The sequence below is a fragment of the Penicillium antarcticum genome, assembly GCF_028974205.1.
Source record: "Penicillium antarcticum strain IBT 31339 chromosome Unknown utg000002l_segment0_segment0, whole genome shotgun sequence".
Lineage (NCBI taxonomy): Eukaryota > Fungi > Ascomycota > Eurotiomycetes > Eurotiales > Aspergillaceae > Penicillium > Penicillium antarcticum.
The window spans coordinates 2,920,923-2,938,040 of NW_026695300.1; the positions used below are offsets into that span (position 1 = coordinate 2,920,923).

Sequence of the window (17,118 nt, forward strand, 5' to 3'; positions counted from 1 at the left end):
TTGTTATCTTCGTTACCAGGCAGCGATATTCATAGTCTCCATGACTACACGACAGATATCAGATCTCAGATGCCAGATCTCAGATTCCTCCCGGACGAAGGCCACCTGGACCATCCCATGGAATGAATTTCCGCCAGGGTTCTCGAAATCCGAGGACTAAAATTGTTATTTCTTTGGCCTTGGATTCTATGATGCTAGGACTCTCCAACGTGGACTGCCACTTTGCGTCTTTTAATGGCCGCGGGAGTCTCCCATGGACTGAGCTATGCGCTTGCAGTGACATTGGGATTTTCACTCTGAACCTACAAGGATGCCAGCAATAACCTATCCAGGTTGGGTTACTGCAGAATGTGAAAAACCTGGAACACCTTCTTTTTAGGACGACCAGACAGGTCACCCTTGGGAATTTTGCAAGGAATTCAGCCTTGACTGCTTGCGAGGATAAGCAGATGCGTTGGCAGAAGAGACCATTGCAAGGACAAGGATAAATAGCTCTACAGATGAGCTTCAAAGAAGTAGGAAGACACTAGAAAAGAAAGGGAAGAAAAAGATGTGGATGGGAAGGTTCAGGGCTGTCTTCCATAGCTTTTAATTAGCTTCCCCTCTACTGACCCGTGGAAAGAATCTAGAGTTGGATTGCAGAACTACGCATGGCCATATGGGCTCCGAATGTCGTGTACTCGCGTTCACTGGCATGTTGACGACATCTTCCTCGGGTTGCATCGTCAACCGTGTAGCAAGAGCCTCGGATAGTTTCGCATAGTTCTTCTACTCTTATAATATCACCCTGTGAAAATGAAGCTTGACTTCTGTTTCATGTCAATTGAGGGTTACATTTTACCTAAAGTGGTAACCGATCTATGTATTCGCGTACGGAGTAGACAACAATCCTATTCTACTCAGTACGGAGTAAACGACAAACAAAACCGAAAAGCAAAACACCAACAAATACCCACGAATAAGCATCTTCAGAAGCCAACTAGTATCTACTAAAAAACGTAGCTCCTCCCGGCAGTGGAGCGCAGGTTATTTCGGGTGCAGCTTGCGCGTTGCCGATAAAAGGCCAAGCTGGCGATTACATGCAACATTCATTCCTCCCCCTCTCCCCCTCACCCGCAGAGTTCCTCTATTCTACGTGTCCTTCCTATGAATTGAACATTTCCCTTTCGGCTGAAGTGAATGTCATTTCTAAGGCATCACCCAAGTCTCCAGTACATCCTCCCTTTGTCTCCGTCTGGCTCTAGCTCGCCATGGCGACAGCTTGGGGCGAGATCTGTCGCCAATGCGTCAGTACCGTCGCAGAAGTTCCAATCCAAATCCTACTCGTCACAATTTTAGCTACCCTCCTAGGTCTCTTTGTCCTGGTAAGTACAAAATACACACACCCCTCCATCCCGCTTGTTGTACCAGCGCGCGCCGCGCAGTACCGTATCCCATTCCAGACACGCCCGCGCCAGACCAAACCCAATTGCAATTGCAAATCGCTAACGTGACATTCAAATCTCCCAGTTCTCCCTCTTCATCTACCTCGTCGCGCCATCCCCCCGCCTCCCCCTCCCAGAAGAAAAGAAGTATAGAACCCTAGCCAAAGATGGCTCGGTCACAGAACCCCAACCACTTCCCTGCTGGCTCGACAGCCTAGATGCGCAACTCCAAAGAGGCGATCGCAAAACCAAAGCGGCACCCGCTCCATTCCTCGAACCGGCAGAGCTCTTCATGTCCGTTGTCGTACCGGCTTACAATGAAGAAGATCGTTTAACCGGTATGCTGGAAGAAACTGTCAACTACCTCGAACGCATGTACGGCACAGCAACAACCCGTGAAACCAATGGTAGTGAGAGCGAGACGAGCGCGATTGAAACACGATCAATGCGGAAACGTAAACCAGTATCTACCACCACCAACGGAGACGCGAACGGCCACGCTGCGACGCCAGACCGCGGCTGGGAAATCATCCTCGTCTCGGATGGATCCACAGATCGCACAGAGGAAGTTGCTTTCCGCTTTGCGCGCGATCACCAGCTCTCGCTTCATCCCAAGGGTAATGCCGGGCCGTGGACACCTCAAGTTTCTGAGGGCGTGCATATCCCACCTGGAACGATTCGGGTTGTGAACCTGTCTCAGAACCGGGGTAAGGGTGGTGCTGTTACGCATGGCATGCGCCATGTTCGTGGTCAATATGTTGTTTTCGCGGATGCGGATGGCGCGAGTAAATTTGATGATCTTGGTAAGCTCGTTGGGGCGTGTCGGGATGTCGAGGATGCGCGTGGGCGCGGTGTGGCTGTTGGTTCGCGCGCGCATATGGTTGGGAGTGAGGCTGTTGTTAAGGTATATTGCATCCTTGTTCATTCTTCCTGGTCTTGATATTGGTACTAATGATTCTATTTGCAGCGATCTAAACTACGCAACTTCCTTATGCATTCTTTCCACTTGATCCTGTGGTTGATGACGCCTCCTAAGACTGCTACGGTCAAGGATACGCAGTGCGGCTTCAAGCTGTTCTCGCGCTCTGCGTTGCCGTTTATCGTGCCGTACATGCATTCCGAAGGCTGGATCTTCGATGTCGAGATGCTTATGTTGGCTGAGTTTGCACACATCCCTGTCGCTGAAGTACCCATTGGCTGGAGGGAAGTTAAGGGGAGCAAGTTGAATGTTCTCCGAGATAGCATTGGCATGGCATGGGGTCTGGCTGTCCTGCGGGCGGCTTGGTCTCTTGGTGTGTATAGACAGCGATGAAATTAGGACTTGATTGTTCTGGCTATTTTTTGCTTAGTTTACACTGGCGTTTAAAGATAATACATTGCATCTTGGACTTATGCATAGTTGAGTTTTGGTTCTTGATCGGGCGTGGTGTACTTAGACGCTGTCAGCGAGTACGGCCTGCGCAACACCGACGTATCCAATGGACTCTATTTAAGATCTGCCCGGCTACTCTATGCGACATTCTCTATACCTAGCGATCGGACCAGCACACTACAACCTCGAGAGTACATACCACCTCGATAATGTAAAGTTATATCACGCCCGATAGGCGCGATCGTAAACGCTCCTAAGTATATCGGAATGCAATATCCTGCAAGATCAGGTTGGACATGATTGCATTCAGCTTACCTGCGTCGTCACTGGGGTCAAATTTCTGCACTGATGTAGCGCACAGCATGTATCACGCACGCAGCTGAAAGAGGAAATCGACCATGTTGTGTACACCACGCTGCATGTAGGGGTCGCGATGAATGTATTACGCCAACCCTTTAATGGGGAATTTCGGCTCCATAAAGAGTTTGGGTCGGCTTTTTATGTACTTTGGAGTCACTGTACAGAGTATAAGCCCAAGTTTTCAACAGCCCTTCTTCAGGAGTTTTTTTTTCCTGCTGTCTATAATAGAACTACTACTTGGATAATTTTTGGACTACATCAATTGCTACTATCGAATTCTGAAACAGCCAAAAATCTACGTCGCAAAGTCACCGAATTGAGTGCGAAGATAGATGGCTCCTTTTGCCGCTAAACAGTCTCATAGTGGGTATTCCACGTGTGAACGAACTCTCCACTGTGTGGGTCAGGGTTGGATGCTACGGAAAAGGGACTACCAAAGTCTCCTTACTCTGATCGTGAACATGGGCAGGTGGCTAAGTGACGTCGTGTAGCCCAGCGGTAGTACAGCTCCAAGTATGGGAATGGTGTACAAGTATAATTACCAGTCATCCCTAATTTGTCCCTTTCAGAGCCCGATTGCCACCTGATTTGCAAATGATCAGCCCTTGAGATATCCTTACTTAAACTCAGGAGCATATCTGCGGCATGCCAAGCTCAAGGCAAGCAAGTATAAAAAAGGGGCAAAACTCAGAGTCATTATCGGCGTGCCACCGATCCAATCCTCTATAGCTTCTCAAAATCTTCGAAAACCCTTCCATATAACATCATTGTGGATATACGGGTTCCTTGCCGGGTCTTCGGGCGATTGGTGGAGACCAGATGCCGATACAGTCGAATTGGCCGAAGAACTTTCAGGACGTAATCCCGCCTCGGCGAAAAGTGAGCTGATGTAGTGGGCGGCCACGGAGGTGCCGATCAGATGTTCTCGTATAAATGTCGTTGTCTGCCGGGTGGCATTGTCTGATACTTGTATGTTGGACTCTTATCACATTGTCTGACACTCAGAAAGTGGAAAGTTTTATAACCCCTTTCTAGAACCACTTTATACTTTAAGTTTGATCTATTGGTCTATCGATCTAGTCAGGGATAAAGCATTGATCTTAAACTGAACCTTTCTCTCGGTACCTGAAAGTTCTCGTTTTCGAGTCTGGAAAAAAAATTCTGACGGTGGCGACAAATATCTACATATACTCCCGAGCGGTACCACCGATATTCGGAGCATCGCCAGCGACAATCAACGAAATCGATATTTTCAATTACTCCTGCAAGCAAGTCTTGGAGAGATGGGATCATTCAAAATATCCAATCCGTCATCATTGACACCACATCTCCTCCGGTTACCAGCAGAACTCCGTCTCAAAATCTACGAATATGCCTTGGCAGTACCAAACGAGTATATGAACAAGCCGTTGATAGTGGTCGACGATCGCGGCAAAGCCTTCACAGCCCGCGGCCAATACAGAGCTCTTTCAATGAGTCCAAGTTGGGTCGGTGAAGACGGCACAGCGCGCAAGCTGCTTGCTGTAAATCATCAAATCCACGATGAGGCAGAAGATTACCTGTACTCGCAGCACACGCTGTTCTTCCGCAACTCGTTCAACCTAGATCGATTAGGCGACTTCCTTGATACGCTTAGTGCAACTGCTCGCTCGCGCATTCGCAGCGTCGGTTTTGAGGTCTTCTTCTTCGTTCATACGCAGATTGGCGTGCCGAAGCGGACTATCAAGCAGTATGAGCTCGCGGCCAGGCTGCTTGCTGAGAAATTGCCTGAGTGGCGGAGTGTGTTGTTTTATCTTGATCCGCGCTTTTATTATCCCTCTGCTAATGTCGGTGGGAGGGATCTCACCGCGAGGGGAGTGTTGGATCTTGCTATGCGATTTAGGTTTTGTCGGGATATCAGTTTCTTCCCGTTGCCAAATGCTGATCAGCGGCTTTTGGAAGAGGCTCAGCAGTTTGTTTGGAGGAGTCGATCACCACCTAGGTCGCCTGTCTACTGCTCACTTTCGAGGAAGTATTCAGACTTCTCGAAGAAGTCTTTGCCAAGTCACTGGTCCACGTCATCTGTTTTCTGATGAGAGTCTGTCTTTTTGCATCTTGTGCGCTTGGGTGTCTCTCAAAGCCTGCTTTTTCTGCGTTTGTTTTTGGGGATTGGTCTCGTGGTTTGACAGGTGCTAGTTTATGCACCATGACGTCCATTGAGAAGGGCATATATCATTGGGAGCATCTCTGGCGCAACTTGCGGTTATGTTTAAGGTGCGTACTTGTTTGGAGGAGTTCTTTTACTAGATGATAGTCATATAATATAGATTTGTTCATATCCTGGAATGATCTGATATATGCCTTAGTGCGGAGGTATAGATACCTTGACGTCATAGCATCTGTTCACGGAGAGTTCCTCATTGCAACTCTCTCCTCATTTCCCCGTGTGGGGACTGTTTCCCCATACTTAAGCCGGTGTCTGTCTCTCCGTTCTTCAAAGTATTGTACTCTACCTTCAGTTACCTGGGCTACCTATGCTACCCTACCCTAGCTCCGTACCCAAGCCTGCCCAACGAACTTTCACATGCGAACCTCACATGAACTCGGCCCGTGTTAGCACACCGAATCATCGTGATTGACCGCTTCTTTCACTAGACAGCGAAGCTCTGAGGTGGCCGAGATCCACTCAGTATATGATATATCGCCTTATCGCACTTCCCTTCGGAAAAACAATCTCGCCGTCATGAAGACATCAAAGTTACCAGACGGCCACGGAAGTCTCTACAAAGAAGTGCGCTTCTCCCCGACCGATACCCCTATTCGTCGCACAAGATCAGTTTCAGCCGCTATTCCTACACTTCACGGTCAAGCCGCCCGGTCAGTCCAAGGGACCCCGTACGCTATGGATACCGCCTACATCGACCAATCGCGAGCGCTCCTCGAGAGCCAACGAGTACACTTTGAGGGTGAAAGATCACTGTTCGCGCAGGAAAGACGGCTATGGGACAAGGAACGGGCGCTGTTACGATCGAAAATCGCCGAATTGGAATCATCACTCAAGGGCCAAGGAAGCAAAACAAATAAATTGGGACCGGATGCCGCAAGGCTAATGCTGGGCGCATCGCACTTGAATGGCAACGACTTCACAGCACAAGTGTGGGAGGGGTCAAGTCCAGGTAGTCGGCCAACAAGGGTATTCCGCGATCACTCTCCCGAGCAAAATCACCTCTTGCCGATCTCCGAAGGGAGTGGGATGAGCCCGCCGTCCCTTGATCGGGCCCTTTCACCCCAATCGCGGGTCGAGACACTGAGTCAACCCGTGCCGATCGAGAAGCTTGACAGCACGTTGGATGGCATCACGCTCAAATCCACCGCGTTGCCACCTGGGGTCGTCGCTCGAGTGATCACCCCGCCCTCGCCGTCGCCCCTGGTTACCTCCCCTGGGGGAACTGCCCCTTCAACGGCTGCAAGGCCCGGGATGGAACATCGAAACAGTCTCAAACTGAAGCTGTCAGAACTCGGCCGGCCCAATGAGAATTTACTCCGCGATGCAGGTCACACCCCGATGGCGATCATCGAGGTGGATGAGAGCCGGCAATCCACCAAGAATGGGTCTCCCCTCGAGGGTCCTCTGGAGAACGAGGAAAGCCCTCTCGCGCCCGTGGCAACCAATGTGCATCAGCCTGCTGAGAACAAGATATCCTACTTTCCGGAAGTACCAGAGGATCCCGCTCTCAAGGGGCCCCTTGGTCTCATTAACGAGGAAGAACATGACTCTAATTTCTTGAGTGAATTAGATCAGAAACTCCTTGATCAGGCAAAGAATATTCTAGGCAGCTCAGTTGAATCGGCCGATCCTAACGAGACCGACCCGGAACAGCCTAACCAAAACGAGAGCGAGCCTGAGATCAAGTTTAAGAAATCTACCAACTTTGGTACGGCATTTGGAATATCGAATGTCGGTCAGGTCTAAGAGCATATTCTTCCTCATCTGTACTTTGATTGCTTTGTGATCTGTCTTCCTGCTCCTGTGCATCTGTTGTGCATGTTGTCATTTCTTGTCATCTTGGTGCATGCATGCATGTCCACTTCATCTTGTTACCAATTTCTTTTCTTCTTTTGGCGATAACATCCCACGAGATAATGATCTATGCCGATATGTGCAATGCATGTTTCTGATTTCTTCCAAATTTGTCCCCGTTTCCAGGGCTACTCCATGGTGTCTTACTTTGACAGATAAACATGGCCCTAGCAAGTTGCATTTGGATTCCCCTGGGTTGATATTGGAGTTCCTTGCGTGTGATATGTATACAATTGACTTGAATTCGATGTCCTGATTGGTCCCTTCAAAGCTGTTCCTGTGGAGGGGATCTTGGTGTCTTTGCTAGTGTGCCTTAATGTCTTTGCTAGTGTGCCTTAATCCGGGGACCCCTTGCTGCAACTCTGCAACCTTTCTCAATTCGACTCCACGTGTTTTTGCTGCTCTCCATATTGCCCACGCGATTCAATTGTGAAAGTCTTGCATATCCTATCCTAGCTGAGGTAAAGCTCGGATGCTCGGGCTCGGACTCGGGGTCATGCATAAGCTTCCTGTTCATCGTTTAGGGCTTGCCTTGGCTTCCAAAGCTACACCTCCCTTCCAACAAATCAGCTTGTTCATTTGCGCCAATTTCCTTTCTCCCTGAGCCTAGATTTGATGTCTCTCATGATTCCTATCTCGGTAACTGCCGTTGCCCTTTGTTTGGTGCCTTGCTGATCACTGCCCTTGTGGCTTTTTTTAGGGTGCCACCAAATGACTATGGTTCGTACCTTGCAGAACTCTCCCTATCGGTTCCTATCGGTTCCTGTCTAGCCCTTGGATCTTCCCACGGTGCCCCTCAATATCTGATTTGCGTGGGTGTTGGAAAACTACATAAGGACCATCCTGCGCGCCGCATCTTCTATTCCTCATCCTCATCAAACAATCATTCTCTCGACAGTCACTCGTTCTTCTGTCTCTTCATTCCAATCACTCTTTCAACTCTCTATACAAACTTTCAAACTTTTAATCTTCGGGTTCAGTCTTTCAAGAACTCACTCTACAACCACATTCTCTATCAAACCAATCAACCAACAAAACCAACACAATCGCAGCAATGGTCTCTTCCACTATCAACTTCTCCGGCCTGATGTGCCTTGTCCTGGCTCTCGCCCCCTCAACCGTCCTCTCTGCTCCCCAGATCCCCGGACTCCCAGTCCCTGATCTGTTCAATCACCCTGCTACCACCACCGACGATGGACTCGGCAACAGCGAGTCTGGAGCCGGCAGCGGCGTCCACGTTGGCATCCCCGGCGGACCTTTCGTGAACGCCGGTGCCGGCTACCACGATAGCCACCGCGGCCCCTGCGGCCCCCTCTCAGGCGATGACCACCATGCCGGCGCAGGTGTCGACGTTGGCATCCCCGGCGGTCCGTCCGTCAACGTCGGCAATGGCGAGTACAGCCACCACGACGGCTACCCTTGCCCCGAGCCCCCAATGGCTCCTGCTCCCGCGCCTGTCGTTCCCGCTCCCGCTCCTGTTGTCCCAGCTCCCGCCCCGGTCGCCCCGGTCATGGCTCCCGCTCCCGCTCCTACTGCTCCTACCATGTCCGCTCCGGCTTTCCTCCCTCCCACTTACACCACTCCCATCTCCATCCCAACAACCACTCCCGCCGCCGCCTGGGCTCCCGCTGTCCCAATCGTTCAGCACTCCACCCCGCTGATTCCTCGCCCTGCTCCCTCCGCTTCTCCCGCGCCATCTGCTATGCCCGTCTTCAACGGTGCCTCCTCCATGGCCCCAGGCTCGTCCATCTTGGCCGTGGCTCTTCCTCTCGTCCTGGCGTTCTTCTACTAGATCACATCTTTAGAAGCATAGCCGGTCTATAGTAACACAGCCACGCTACCCAATACGAAGACGACATAATACGCAGATTACGCCGGTTATCCCCTGTCTTTCTGTCCACTGTCAGTGACTGGACAGCTACAGATCCGGGGTTTACCTTGTGCATGCTTTTTCTCATGATTAATCGCTTTGATGATTGATCGCGGACATTTTGTACCTTGCTTTTCCCTCTCTTCCTTTTCCTGTTTACTTTTTCTATGGATTGCGATATTATCCTTTATAATGTTTTGCTCTTGTCTTTATCCTGGCTGGTGTACTCACCCTCAGATTTCCCTGTATCTTCTGTGCTTGTTTCGACGAGAGCCCATCCTTGGTTTATTACTTACTACCTACTAACTTATTCTCGCCTACTACTGTCCTTTGGAACATTTCCTTTTATCTATCTGTTTATTTGTGGAGCTATGCAATTGATTCATATCAGGCGCTCGGGCGTGCTTTCGCACTTTTCGGAGTTCCTTTTTGAGTTTTGTTTGGTTCTTTGTTTTGACCGAGTTCGAATATATTACTCTTGATATGATACTTGGTCTGTTTGTAAGATTTGTAATAGTAGACTTCCAGTGGTCCGATGTGATGAAGTCTAAAAATGCTAGTCCAAACCAGCTAGCTCCTAAATCAATTATAAGTTGTCAATGCAATGCGCATTGCTGTGGACTGTTCTCTGCCAAGTTTAATCTGTGTGGATCCGATGATCTCCCGTGGCGTTCAGCCAAATCTTGGGGTTGACGCCAGGGGGTTGCACCTGTGATCTCGCAATGTGACATGTCTACATCTTCTAGAAAGTTTGATAGAGAACAGACTGCAATCCTTGGAATGGGATATTGCGCAAACCCACTAGAGGTGATACGTAAGAAAAGCACATCCAATAACAAGGAAACTAAGATAAACGGAAATTGTTCCTGTGCCCAGAAGTAATCAACGCCCAAACTCGTGTGTTGTCATGCATATCGTATCTCGGAATTGAAACGATCAAATCACCAGGTCTGACGCCCAGATAGTCGCATCCAATCTATTCGGAATAAAGTTGCCTGGAAGCAAGGACCGGATCAAAACAAACTCCTCTCGACCGGTCTTTAAACCCCCATTGTGAAATCATGCTCAATGCCCGGCGTCACGCTAGCAATGAACTTGAGGAACACAACTAGGTACTGATCCACCCGAATGGCAACTTGCTCGTCCTCGTCATGCTGGAGCATCTCCCACTCATCCCCGCCGGGCTGTGCCTGCTGTTCACCGAGCGAGAGGGCCTGCGTCTCATCCACCAGACCTTCTAGCCCGCTGTTCCCGCCAGCTCGTAGAACACGGTTTGCTTCCTCGCGCGACTGGGTCTGCTTGATCTTCTCCCGGCGCAGCTTGAGTGCCGCGTCGGCGCGGTCGAGGAGCGTCTTCATCACGGATGCATGGCGGCAGGGGTGTACACTGGCCATCTTGACACTACCCTCGAACCAGGGGAAATCCTCTAGTGTTACCGTCTTGTCCTTGTAGTCGCCGACGATATCTTCCATCATTAGATGCGGTGGAAGTGGTTCTGATGGGGACAGATACCCGGATAGGTATAGACGGGGTGTGCGGTAGAAGTTAGAGTATGTGATATAGAGCGTGTAAGTGCGGAGAGGTCTATCTCAAGGTCAGAATAATCGCGACGGAAACTGAAAGAGATGTAAACTCACTGCGTAGTCCCGGCCTGGCCAGCCGGCTCTCGAATGATAGCCTCCTCGTCATCATCGTCATCTTCCATATCTGGGATCTCATCATCGTCCTCCTGCTCCCCCAGATTCCCAGATTCATCGACCGTCCGCACATCGCGGATGCGAGCTTCCTGCTTATCCGCATCGGCAACAGTATCGCGACCCCCACCGGTGCGTAACCAGCCATCTTCTCCGTCGGCAGCACTTTCCCCGCCGTCACCGCCAGACAAGAAATCCCTCACGATCTCATCTTCAAGCCCCGCATCGCCGGCGAAGTTATCGTTCAGTCGTCGGTGACAGGGCACGCCGCGAGTAACAAGGAACTGCTTGCCGGCTGGTAGGTAGGAGACTCGCTTGGCTGGACTTGAGGCGTCACCCCAGGACCATGTGGGGAACTTGTAGACTAGGTAGTCGCCTGCGAGAACGAACTCCTCCGGGGTAATTTGGCCGGTGTTTCGGAAGGTTGAGGTCCGCGATACTGGCGCTAGGCGGTCCCGCCAGGTTGATAGTGTTGAGTGTAGGATGTTCATGGTTTCTTTTGAATATGTGAGATGGTGAAGGTCTGAATGGAAGATGGGGGGTGAGTGATAAGCGGTGGAGCACATGATCCGCCCCGCGTGAGCTTCGTCATTCGGACAACTTTACTTCGCATTCTTGTCTACTTGACCAAGGGCTGTTAGTTTTGTGATCTTTTAGGGGTCAGATTTTGAGGTTTTAAACGTTGTGTCTCTGTTTATATATATCTCACTTACTTCAAGATTCTCACCTCCCGGTGTGATCTAAAGATGAAAGATCAGATATATACAGATCAACAAACATCTGACTTTTGATCGCGTGTACATAGAGGAAATCAAAAATTGAAATCTCTGGGTACAGAACATAACCTGAGAGAAAAAAAAGAGTCGGCCTTTGTTTGCATATTTCTGCTTTTAGAATCTGGTTGCACCGCAAGTTGTGCTATATCCCTGTGCCGTTCATTCTTTTCAATGATAGATATGACTTAAATACAGGCTAGGGTCCCGTATACGACTTGATGTCTACGGATACATCTATCAGCATAGGAGATATGGAACTGTGCATGTTACGCCAATATACTAGGTGAGGGCGAAGTGGACGAAAGATCAGCTTTGATGCTACGTTAAGCATCCTATCCACCACGAGAAAAGCTTTACTGCAGGTAGAATGTGCATACCCGCGAGAAACTCAGTTCAATACCAAGAATCCTATATCTTGACGGACAAGCCACACTTTATTACTGCAGGCGCGGGCGGTGGGTTGCTTCTTGAGATTGAAAGATCGATAGACCTATAATGGCAGATCATAGCGCGATCTCCCCGTTCATGTCATGGCCTAGGGGCTAGTGGGTTCTGCCTTATCATCATGCATATTGTAGACCATAAACACTGTAAGATAATAAATTGCTCACTCATAGGACACATCCGTAGATTGAAATACCCTTGCAAGCTATTCCTCTCAAAAACACGCAGCATGACCCACTCACATTCCCTGTCAACGTCATACAATGGGGAACTAGCTGCGCTCTATACTTTATTACTATAGCACGCTAGACGGATGGGGGTGGAAACATAAACCACACCTTTACACCGAGGATATCGTTAGTGTCTTTCTACCAATCCGTCCATGCATGAGACTTGGTTGTTGATAGTGTTGAGCTCTACCCCCACCATGTCCTATCCCCAAGAATATAAAGCCAGCATGAGCCCGTTGGGTTATGGGTCAACTCATTTTTCACATACATTTCTGTTACGATTTCTCATCACCATCTGGGAGCACTCACTCGCTGGTTATGATTCTGTACAAGCAGAGCTAGCTGAAGTCCCCCAAGGATTTCTTTCCAACATCGGATACAAGCCTCCCCATTTGAAGATAGGCCTAGCTCTGATAGAACATGTAAAACTACATTTTGAAAGATCTAGTATCTCAAACGAATATCTGAAACTTGCACTGGCCATCAAAACCGGCGTTGGTATAGCGATCACACCGTACCAAACAAAGCCCGTTGAGAGATGATATATGACTGCGGTCTACAGCACATACGTCGCCATCATTGATGACTATGCACATAAACCTGAGTTCCAGAAAAACTTGGAAGAGTTCAGTACGGGCTTGCTTAGCGGTACTTTTCAGAGGAACAAAGTACTCCAATCATTTGTTGACTTCCGACAAGTTCCATCCATCGACATTTGAACATTTCGCCGGAGAGAGGATGATCAAAGATACGTCGCAGTTCATCGGAGGATGTTACCTCGAAGTTGACGGCGGGAAGAAGGTAGACTTCCCCCCAGAGGCCCCTGCTTTGCCTGAATACTTTCGAATGAAAACCCGAATTTCTGAATGCCACGCATATATGGTATACTTGTTACCGCAATGCCGCGAAGATAATCTCCCTGACTATATGCCAACATTCCATATCTCATGTAGTGTACCTACTATTTGAACGATATCATGCCCTTGTATAAGGAGGGTTTCGAAGGTGAAGAGTGGAATTTCGTCGATAATTCCGCCAAAACCGAAGGACTGACGGAGATGCAATTCCTGCGTAAGCTTTGCAAGATGACTGTTGATGTTGTGAAGAGATTGCGTGTCTTAGAAAGCGCGAATGAAGAAATCCAAGAGGCTTTGGAAGCATTCATCCATGAGATTTTTGTCGTTCTTCTTACTCAGAAGCGTGTCGACTCGCTGACCTGTGTCTTCCTGTGGTCTTTGAAGCCCGGGAACGGGCTCGAGTCTTGCTATGAATGTATATGCGATACTTCGGGTTTCCGCTAGACAAGTTGCCCTTCTGCCCACATTTCGACTGCCCTACCGTTTTGGCCTTTCTTCCCTTATCCTTTTGGATACTTTTGAATGTTGCCAACCTTAGCTATGACGGGATAGTGTTGTATTACTTAGAGGTCCCTTCTTATACACCAATAGAATAATCACTTTGCGTAAAAATAACGTAGTTCACTGACTAAATTTACTGCCATAGGCGTAAATTACTACGAGTTGCCATCGGTTGCACGACTGAGGGTAGCTATGTATTGATATCAACATACAAGCAAGCTATAGAGCGTGCTCGAGTCAAACCAGAGCCCAAGTGTGCGAGGTATTGAAGCAGGAGTCCCCGGATTCTGGAGCTCATATGACCCATAAGTTAGCCAGTGCCACTTGAGCAGCTAGTTTCCTGGCTGAGGTATCACATAGGCCATGTCCATAGACGGGTTGGTCGTTTTGAGCACGCAGTGGTTCACAGGAAGAACACCTTGAGCAACTGGACCATGTTCTCACAAAAACAGAGGCTGCTCGACCAGATTGGGTTGCCAAAGATCATTGCTGCATCTGCTGGATGCATAGGTAGATCATGGCATTTACAAGAGCTGTCCACCTCGCCTCTGTCCTATAATTGGGGATTTGAAACACGATTCAATCCTGAGTTCATTCGCCCTCTTGCATCATTCGGCGTCGTTCAAGCTCAGCGTCAACCTCATCCGGGACCATAGGAATGAGTTTGTCCTTCCATTGGCTGGCCTCGGCCCGCATGAACCCTTCGGTACTTTGCATGCCCACGACCAAGAAGCCCAGCTCCTCACGATCAACATCGAAGACTTCCCACCAGTCGCCGTCAACAAGCTTGACTCCTACCTCACGCGCAGCAAGGTAGATGGCAGCGACGGCTAGGGCATTGGGTTGATGGGTGACATATAGCAGTTGGGGCGAGAGCAGTGCGGTGTTGAGGTGTTGTACGACACGTTGAGCAACAGCAGGCTTTGACACACCCAAAGTCTGAAGATAAGTCAATGCAATGGTGTGTGGTAGGGCGACATGCGTATCGAAGCCGAGAGTGCGGAGAATGACCGATTCAATGCGAAGAAGTACCAACCGGGCTGATTGGTAACCGCCCTCTGTCAAGATGTAGGTCTCAGGAGCTGGAGGGTCCTCAGGGGCACCCTTTGGGTTCACAAACCACAAGGGCGAGGCATCCCGTGAGAGAAGTAGGGTGTAAACGTTGAGCACGGAGCGCGGGGAGGTGGGTAGGAATGAAAGCTTGGCCGCTAGGTAGAGAGCTGCAGCTGAGACATCCTGGTCCGGTTAGCAGACAAGGAAAGAGATTTGAGGATTATTGGAACTTTAAGTACCTTCACTGAGTAGATTCGCAAGCTGCCGCCATCAGCTCCGAGCCAAAAACGCGTGAAAAGCACAATGGCCTGCGAAATGATATCCTGCGACAAGTGCAGGAGAATGCCCGCAGATTGAGTGAGCTGGGCACCTGCACAGCGGATCGAGGTTTCGAGATCAGCTGGGACACCATCGATCGAGGACGAGGAGTTTGATAGCTGGTCGGGGGTCGCTAGGGCGTTGGACAGGTGCTTCAGCCCGGGATTGGTGGGAGCCATGACGATGCAGAGAACGTGCAGTGACGCAGATCCTAAACCATGCGGACGTAAATAGAACTGACGACAACAACCCGCAGCAATATGTGGCGTGGCGAGCAATCGCTTTTATTTGGCAATCAGATTGCAAAGGAAGAGTTGGTGGATCGTGGAGGTGGAGAGAGCTCTTCAGCCACCGCTATTTCGTTGCCCCAGCCCCTCTGTTTTCCTGCACGTCAATTCTCGACAAAAACATAGAGAGGATTAAACTCGACGTGAAACATTACTTTGATACTCCATCCTTCGTTTGACCTTGATCATATCCAGGGGTTGTTACATCTCTACTACTACGCACTACGCACTACGCACTGAGTCTCGAACGTGTCCCTACAAGCCCCTAAATCTAGACGTTGCATTCAAGCGCCACATTGGGCTACTCGGCATTTTCATTTCACCTGTGCTGTCATGATTTCCCCTCAGATCATGTCCGGTATCTCTTCCACGCCTGTCACCCTACATTCCGATGGCGCGAAGCACGAGACCGTCACCTCGTCACCCCCAAGATCGACAGCTCCTTTAATCTCACGGAACAACACGCGCACTTTGCCTCTGCACCGTCGGGCCAACACAGAATACATTGCCCAACCCCCACTCTTTGAAGAGGGCTTAGAAGACACGATATCAGACCGCCCGAGAAATACCCCTTGGAACGACACCTTCCCCAAGAAGAAGTTCGAAGCCAGAGCCAGAGTCCTGTCTGACTGGTTCCAGGGCAAATCAGACCCTGTGGATTTGGGAGTCAAGATGGGCCCAAACGGTGCTTTAGAAGGCGCGGGGATGGATGTCCGTCCGGCTTCAACATGCATGACACATTCGCGAAAGAACTCAGCCCCAGTAACGAGTCGGTTCAACTTCTTCGGCTTACGGCGACAAGAGAACAAACCTACTTTCCCTGAACCTGCAGACGACGAGTTCCTCAATCTGGACATTACCGCAGCCCTATCATTATCCAACTCGGATGCTACCGACAACGAGGCACTGGATGCCCTAAGAGACCATGCCGACCAGGTACTTCGACGAATGCAAGAGGCCTACAAGCAGCGCACATTTGCCATGCACCAGGCACTGGCAGATAAGAATGAAAAGCAAGAGGAGTTGGAGGAGACACGCGCCAGAGTCGATCATCTAAAGATCCAGCTCGACGGCATGGCGGTCAAGGTGCTTGACCAGGAGAAAGCCATGCAGGCCATGGCCGACGAGCTGGAGCAAGAGAGAAACCTGCGCAAGGAGGAATCACGAAGCCGCAGTCTAACTATGCGCGCGGTACACGAGGATGACGATGTCCCGTCCGTGGCGCTCCAAACTCCCCGTCGCGGTGGCAAGCGTGCAAGTCATAGCACCTTCACTAGCGACTCTGGGTTCGAGTCTGGCGACGAGAGTGTTGCCGATAGCGTCTTCTCCCAGCGTGAAGGTGTTGAGTCTCCAACCTCGACCCTCGCAGCACCATCCCCCAATATGTCTCAGATCGCCTTGTCTACGCCGACTGGTCCAACTCCCACCCCCACAATCCAGAAGAACCTGGTCGCGGCCACTAGTGCACCGCCCCCTGCTCGTTCCTCGGCGTATGATCGCGTTTTGAAGGGACTTGCTTCTACGCGTTTAGGTAGCTCTTTCGGTGGTACCTCTTCGAATTGCAGCAACTGCCATGGTGTACCAGCCTCAGAGGCTTGGAGTGTTATGGGCGTTTTGAAAGACGAGAATCGGGGTCTCAAAACTCGTTTGGGCGAGCTCGAGGTGGTCATTGATGACTGTCTGGGTCTTGTTGGCCCTTGAAGCTGGATTTCCTACTATATGCAATTTATTGATCCTACGAGACCCGGTGTCCGGATACAACATTGAAATTACCGGGATTTAAATATGATTGGAGCTTATGTCCGAGTATATTAGCACAATAGAGACTTCCCACCCATTTGGCATATTTGGATACCCCATAGACCCTGAATT

The 17,118-nt window shown here is 49.9% G+C and overlaps 7 protein-coding genes across 7 annotated transcripts; 5 read left to right on the plus strand and 2 right to left on the minus strand.

Moving 5' to 3' along the window:
• Nucleotides 1–1,250: 1,250 nt before the first annotated feature.
• N7508_002082 (dolichyl-phosphate beta-glucosyltransferase) lies at nucleotides 1,251–2,736 on the plus strand (the record flags this gene model as incomplete). Its single annotated transcript, XM_058460148.1, has 3 exons — nucleotides 1,251–1,364; nucleotides 1,510–2,328; nucleotides 2,392–2,736. The coding sequence occupies 3 exons, from the start codon at nucleotides 1,251–1,253 to the stop codon at nucleotides 2,734–2,736; spliced, it is 1,278 nt and encodes a 425-aa protein (XP_058323680.1).
• Nucleotides 2,737–4,439: 1,703 nt separating this feature from the next.
• On the plus strand, nucleotides 4,440–5,228 carry N7508_002083 (uncharacterized protein; the record flags this gene model as incomplete). The annotated part of the gene is made up of 1 exon (XM_058460149.1): nucleotides 4,440–5,228. One exon carries the CDS (start codon nucleotides 4,440–4,442, stop codon nucleotides 5,226–5,228), a length of 789 nt encoding a protein of 262 aa, XP_058323681.1.
• A 650-nt stretch (nucleotides 5,229–5,878) lies between these two features.
• Nucleotides 5,879–7,108, plus strand: N7508_002084 (uncharacterized protein; the record flags this gene model as incomplete). Its single annotated transcript, XM_058460150.1, has 1 exon — nucleotides 5,879–7,108. One exon carries the CDS (start codon nucleotides 5,879–5,881, stop codon nucleotides 7,106–7,108), a length of 1,230 nt encoding a protein of 409 aa, XP_058323682.1.
• Nucleotides 7,109–8,270: 1,162 nt separating this feature from the next.
• N7508_002085 (putative cell wall protein) lies at nucleotides 8,271–9,008 on the plus strand (the record flags this gene model as incomplete). The annotated part of the gene is made up of 1 exon (XM_058460151.1): nucleotides 8,271–9,008. The coding sequence occupies one exon, from the start codon at nucleotides 8,271–8,273 to the stop codon at nucleotides 9,006–9,008; it is 738 nt and encodes a 245-aa protein (XP_058323683.1).
• A 1,118-nt stretch (nucleotides 9,009–10,126) lies between these two features.
• On the minus strand, nucleotides 10,127–11,271 carry N7508_002086 (ATG3/ATG10 family protein; the record flags this gene model as incomplete). Its single annotated transcript, XM_058460152.1, has 2 exons — nucleotides 10,127–10,670; nucleotides 10,724–11,271. The coding sequence occupies 2 exons, from the start codon at nucleotides 11,269–11,271 to the stop codon at nucleotides 10,127–10,129; spliced, it is 1,092 nt and encodes a 363-aa protein (XP_058323684.1).
• A 2,908-nt stretch (nucleotides 11,272–14,179) lies between these two features.
• N7508_002087 (putative cyclin) lies at nucleotides 14,180–15,138 on the minus strand (the record flags this gene model as incomplete). The annotated part of the gene is made up of 2 exons (XM_058460153.1): nucleotides 14,180–14,824; nucleotides 14,881–15,138. The coding sequence occupies 2 exons, from the start codon at nucleotides 15,136–15,138 to the stop codon at nucleotides 14,180–14,182; spliced, it is 903 nt and encodes a 300-aa protein (XP_058323685.1).
• Nucleotides 15,139–15,597: 459 nt separating this feature from the next.
• Nucleotides 15,598–16,947, plus strand: N7508_002088 (uncharacterized protein; the record flags this gene model as incomplete). The annotated part of the gene is made up of 1 exon (XM_058460154.1): nucleotides 15,598–16,947. The coding sequence occupies one exon, from the start codon at nucleotides 15,598–15,600 to the stop codon at nucleotides 16,945–16,947; it is 1,350 nt and encodes a 449-aa protein (XP_058323686.1).
• Between the last annotated feature and the right edge of the window lie 171 nt (nucleotides 16,948–17,118).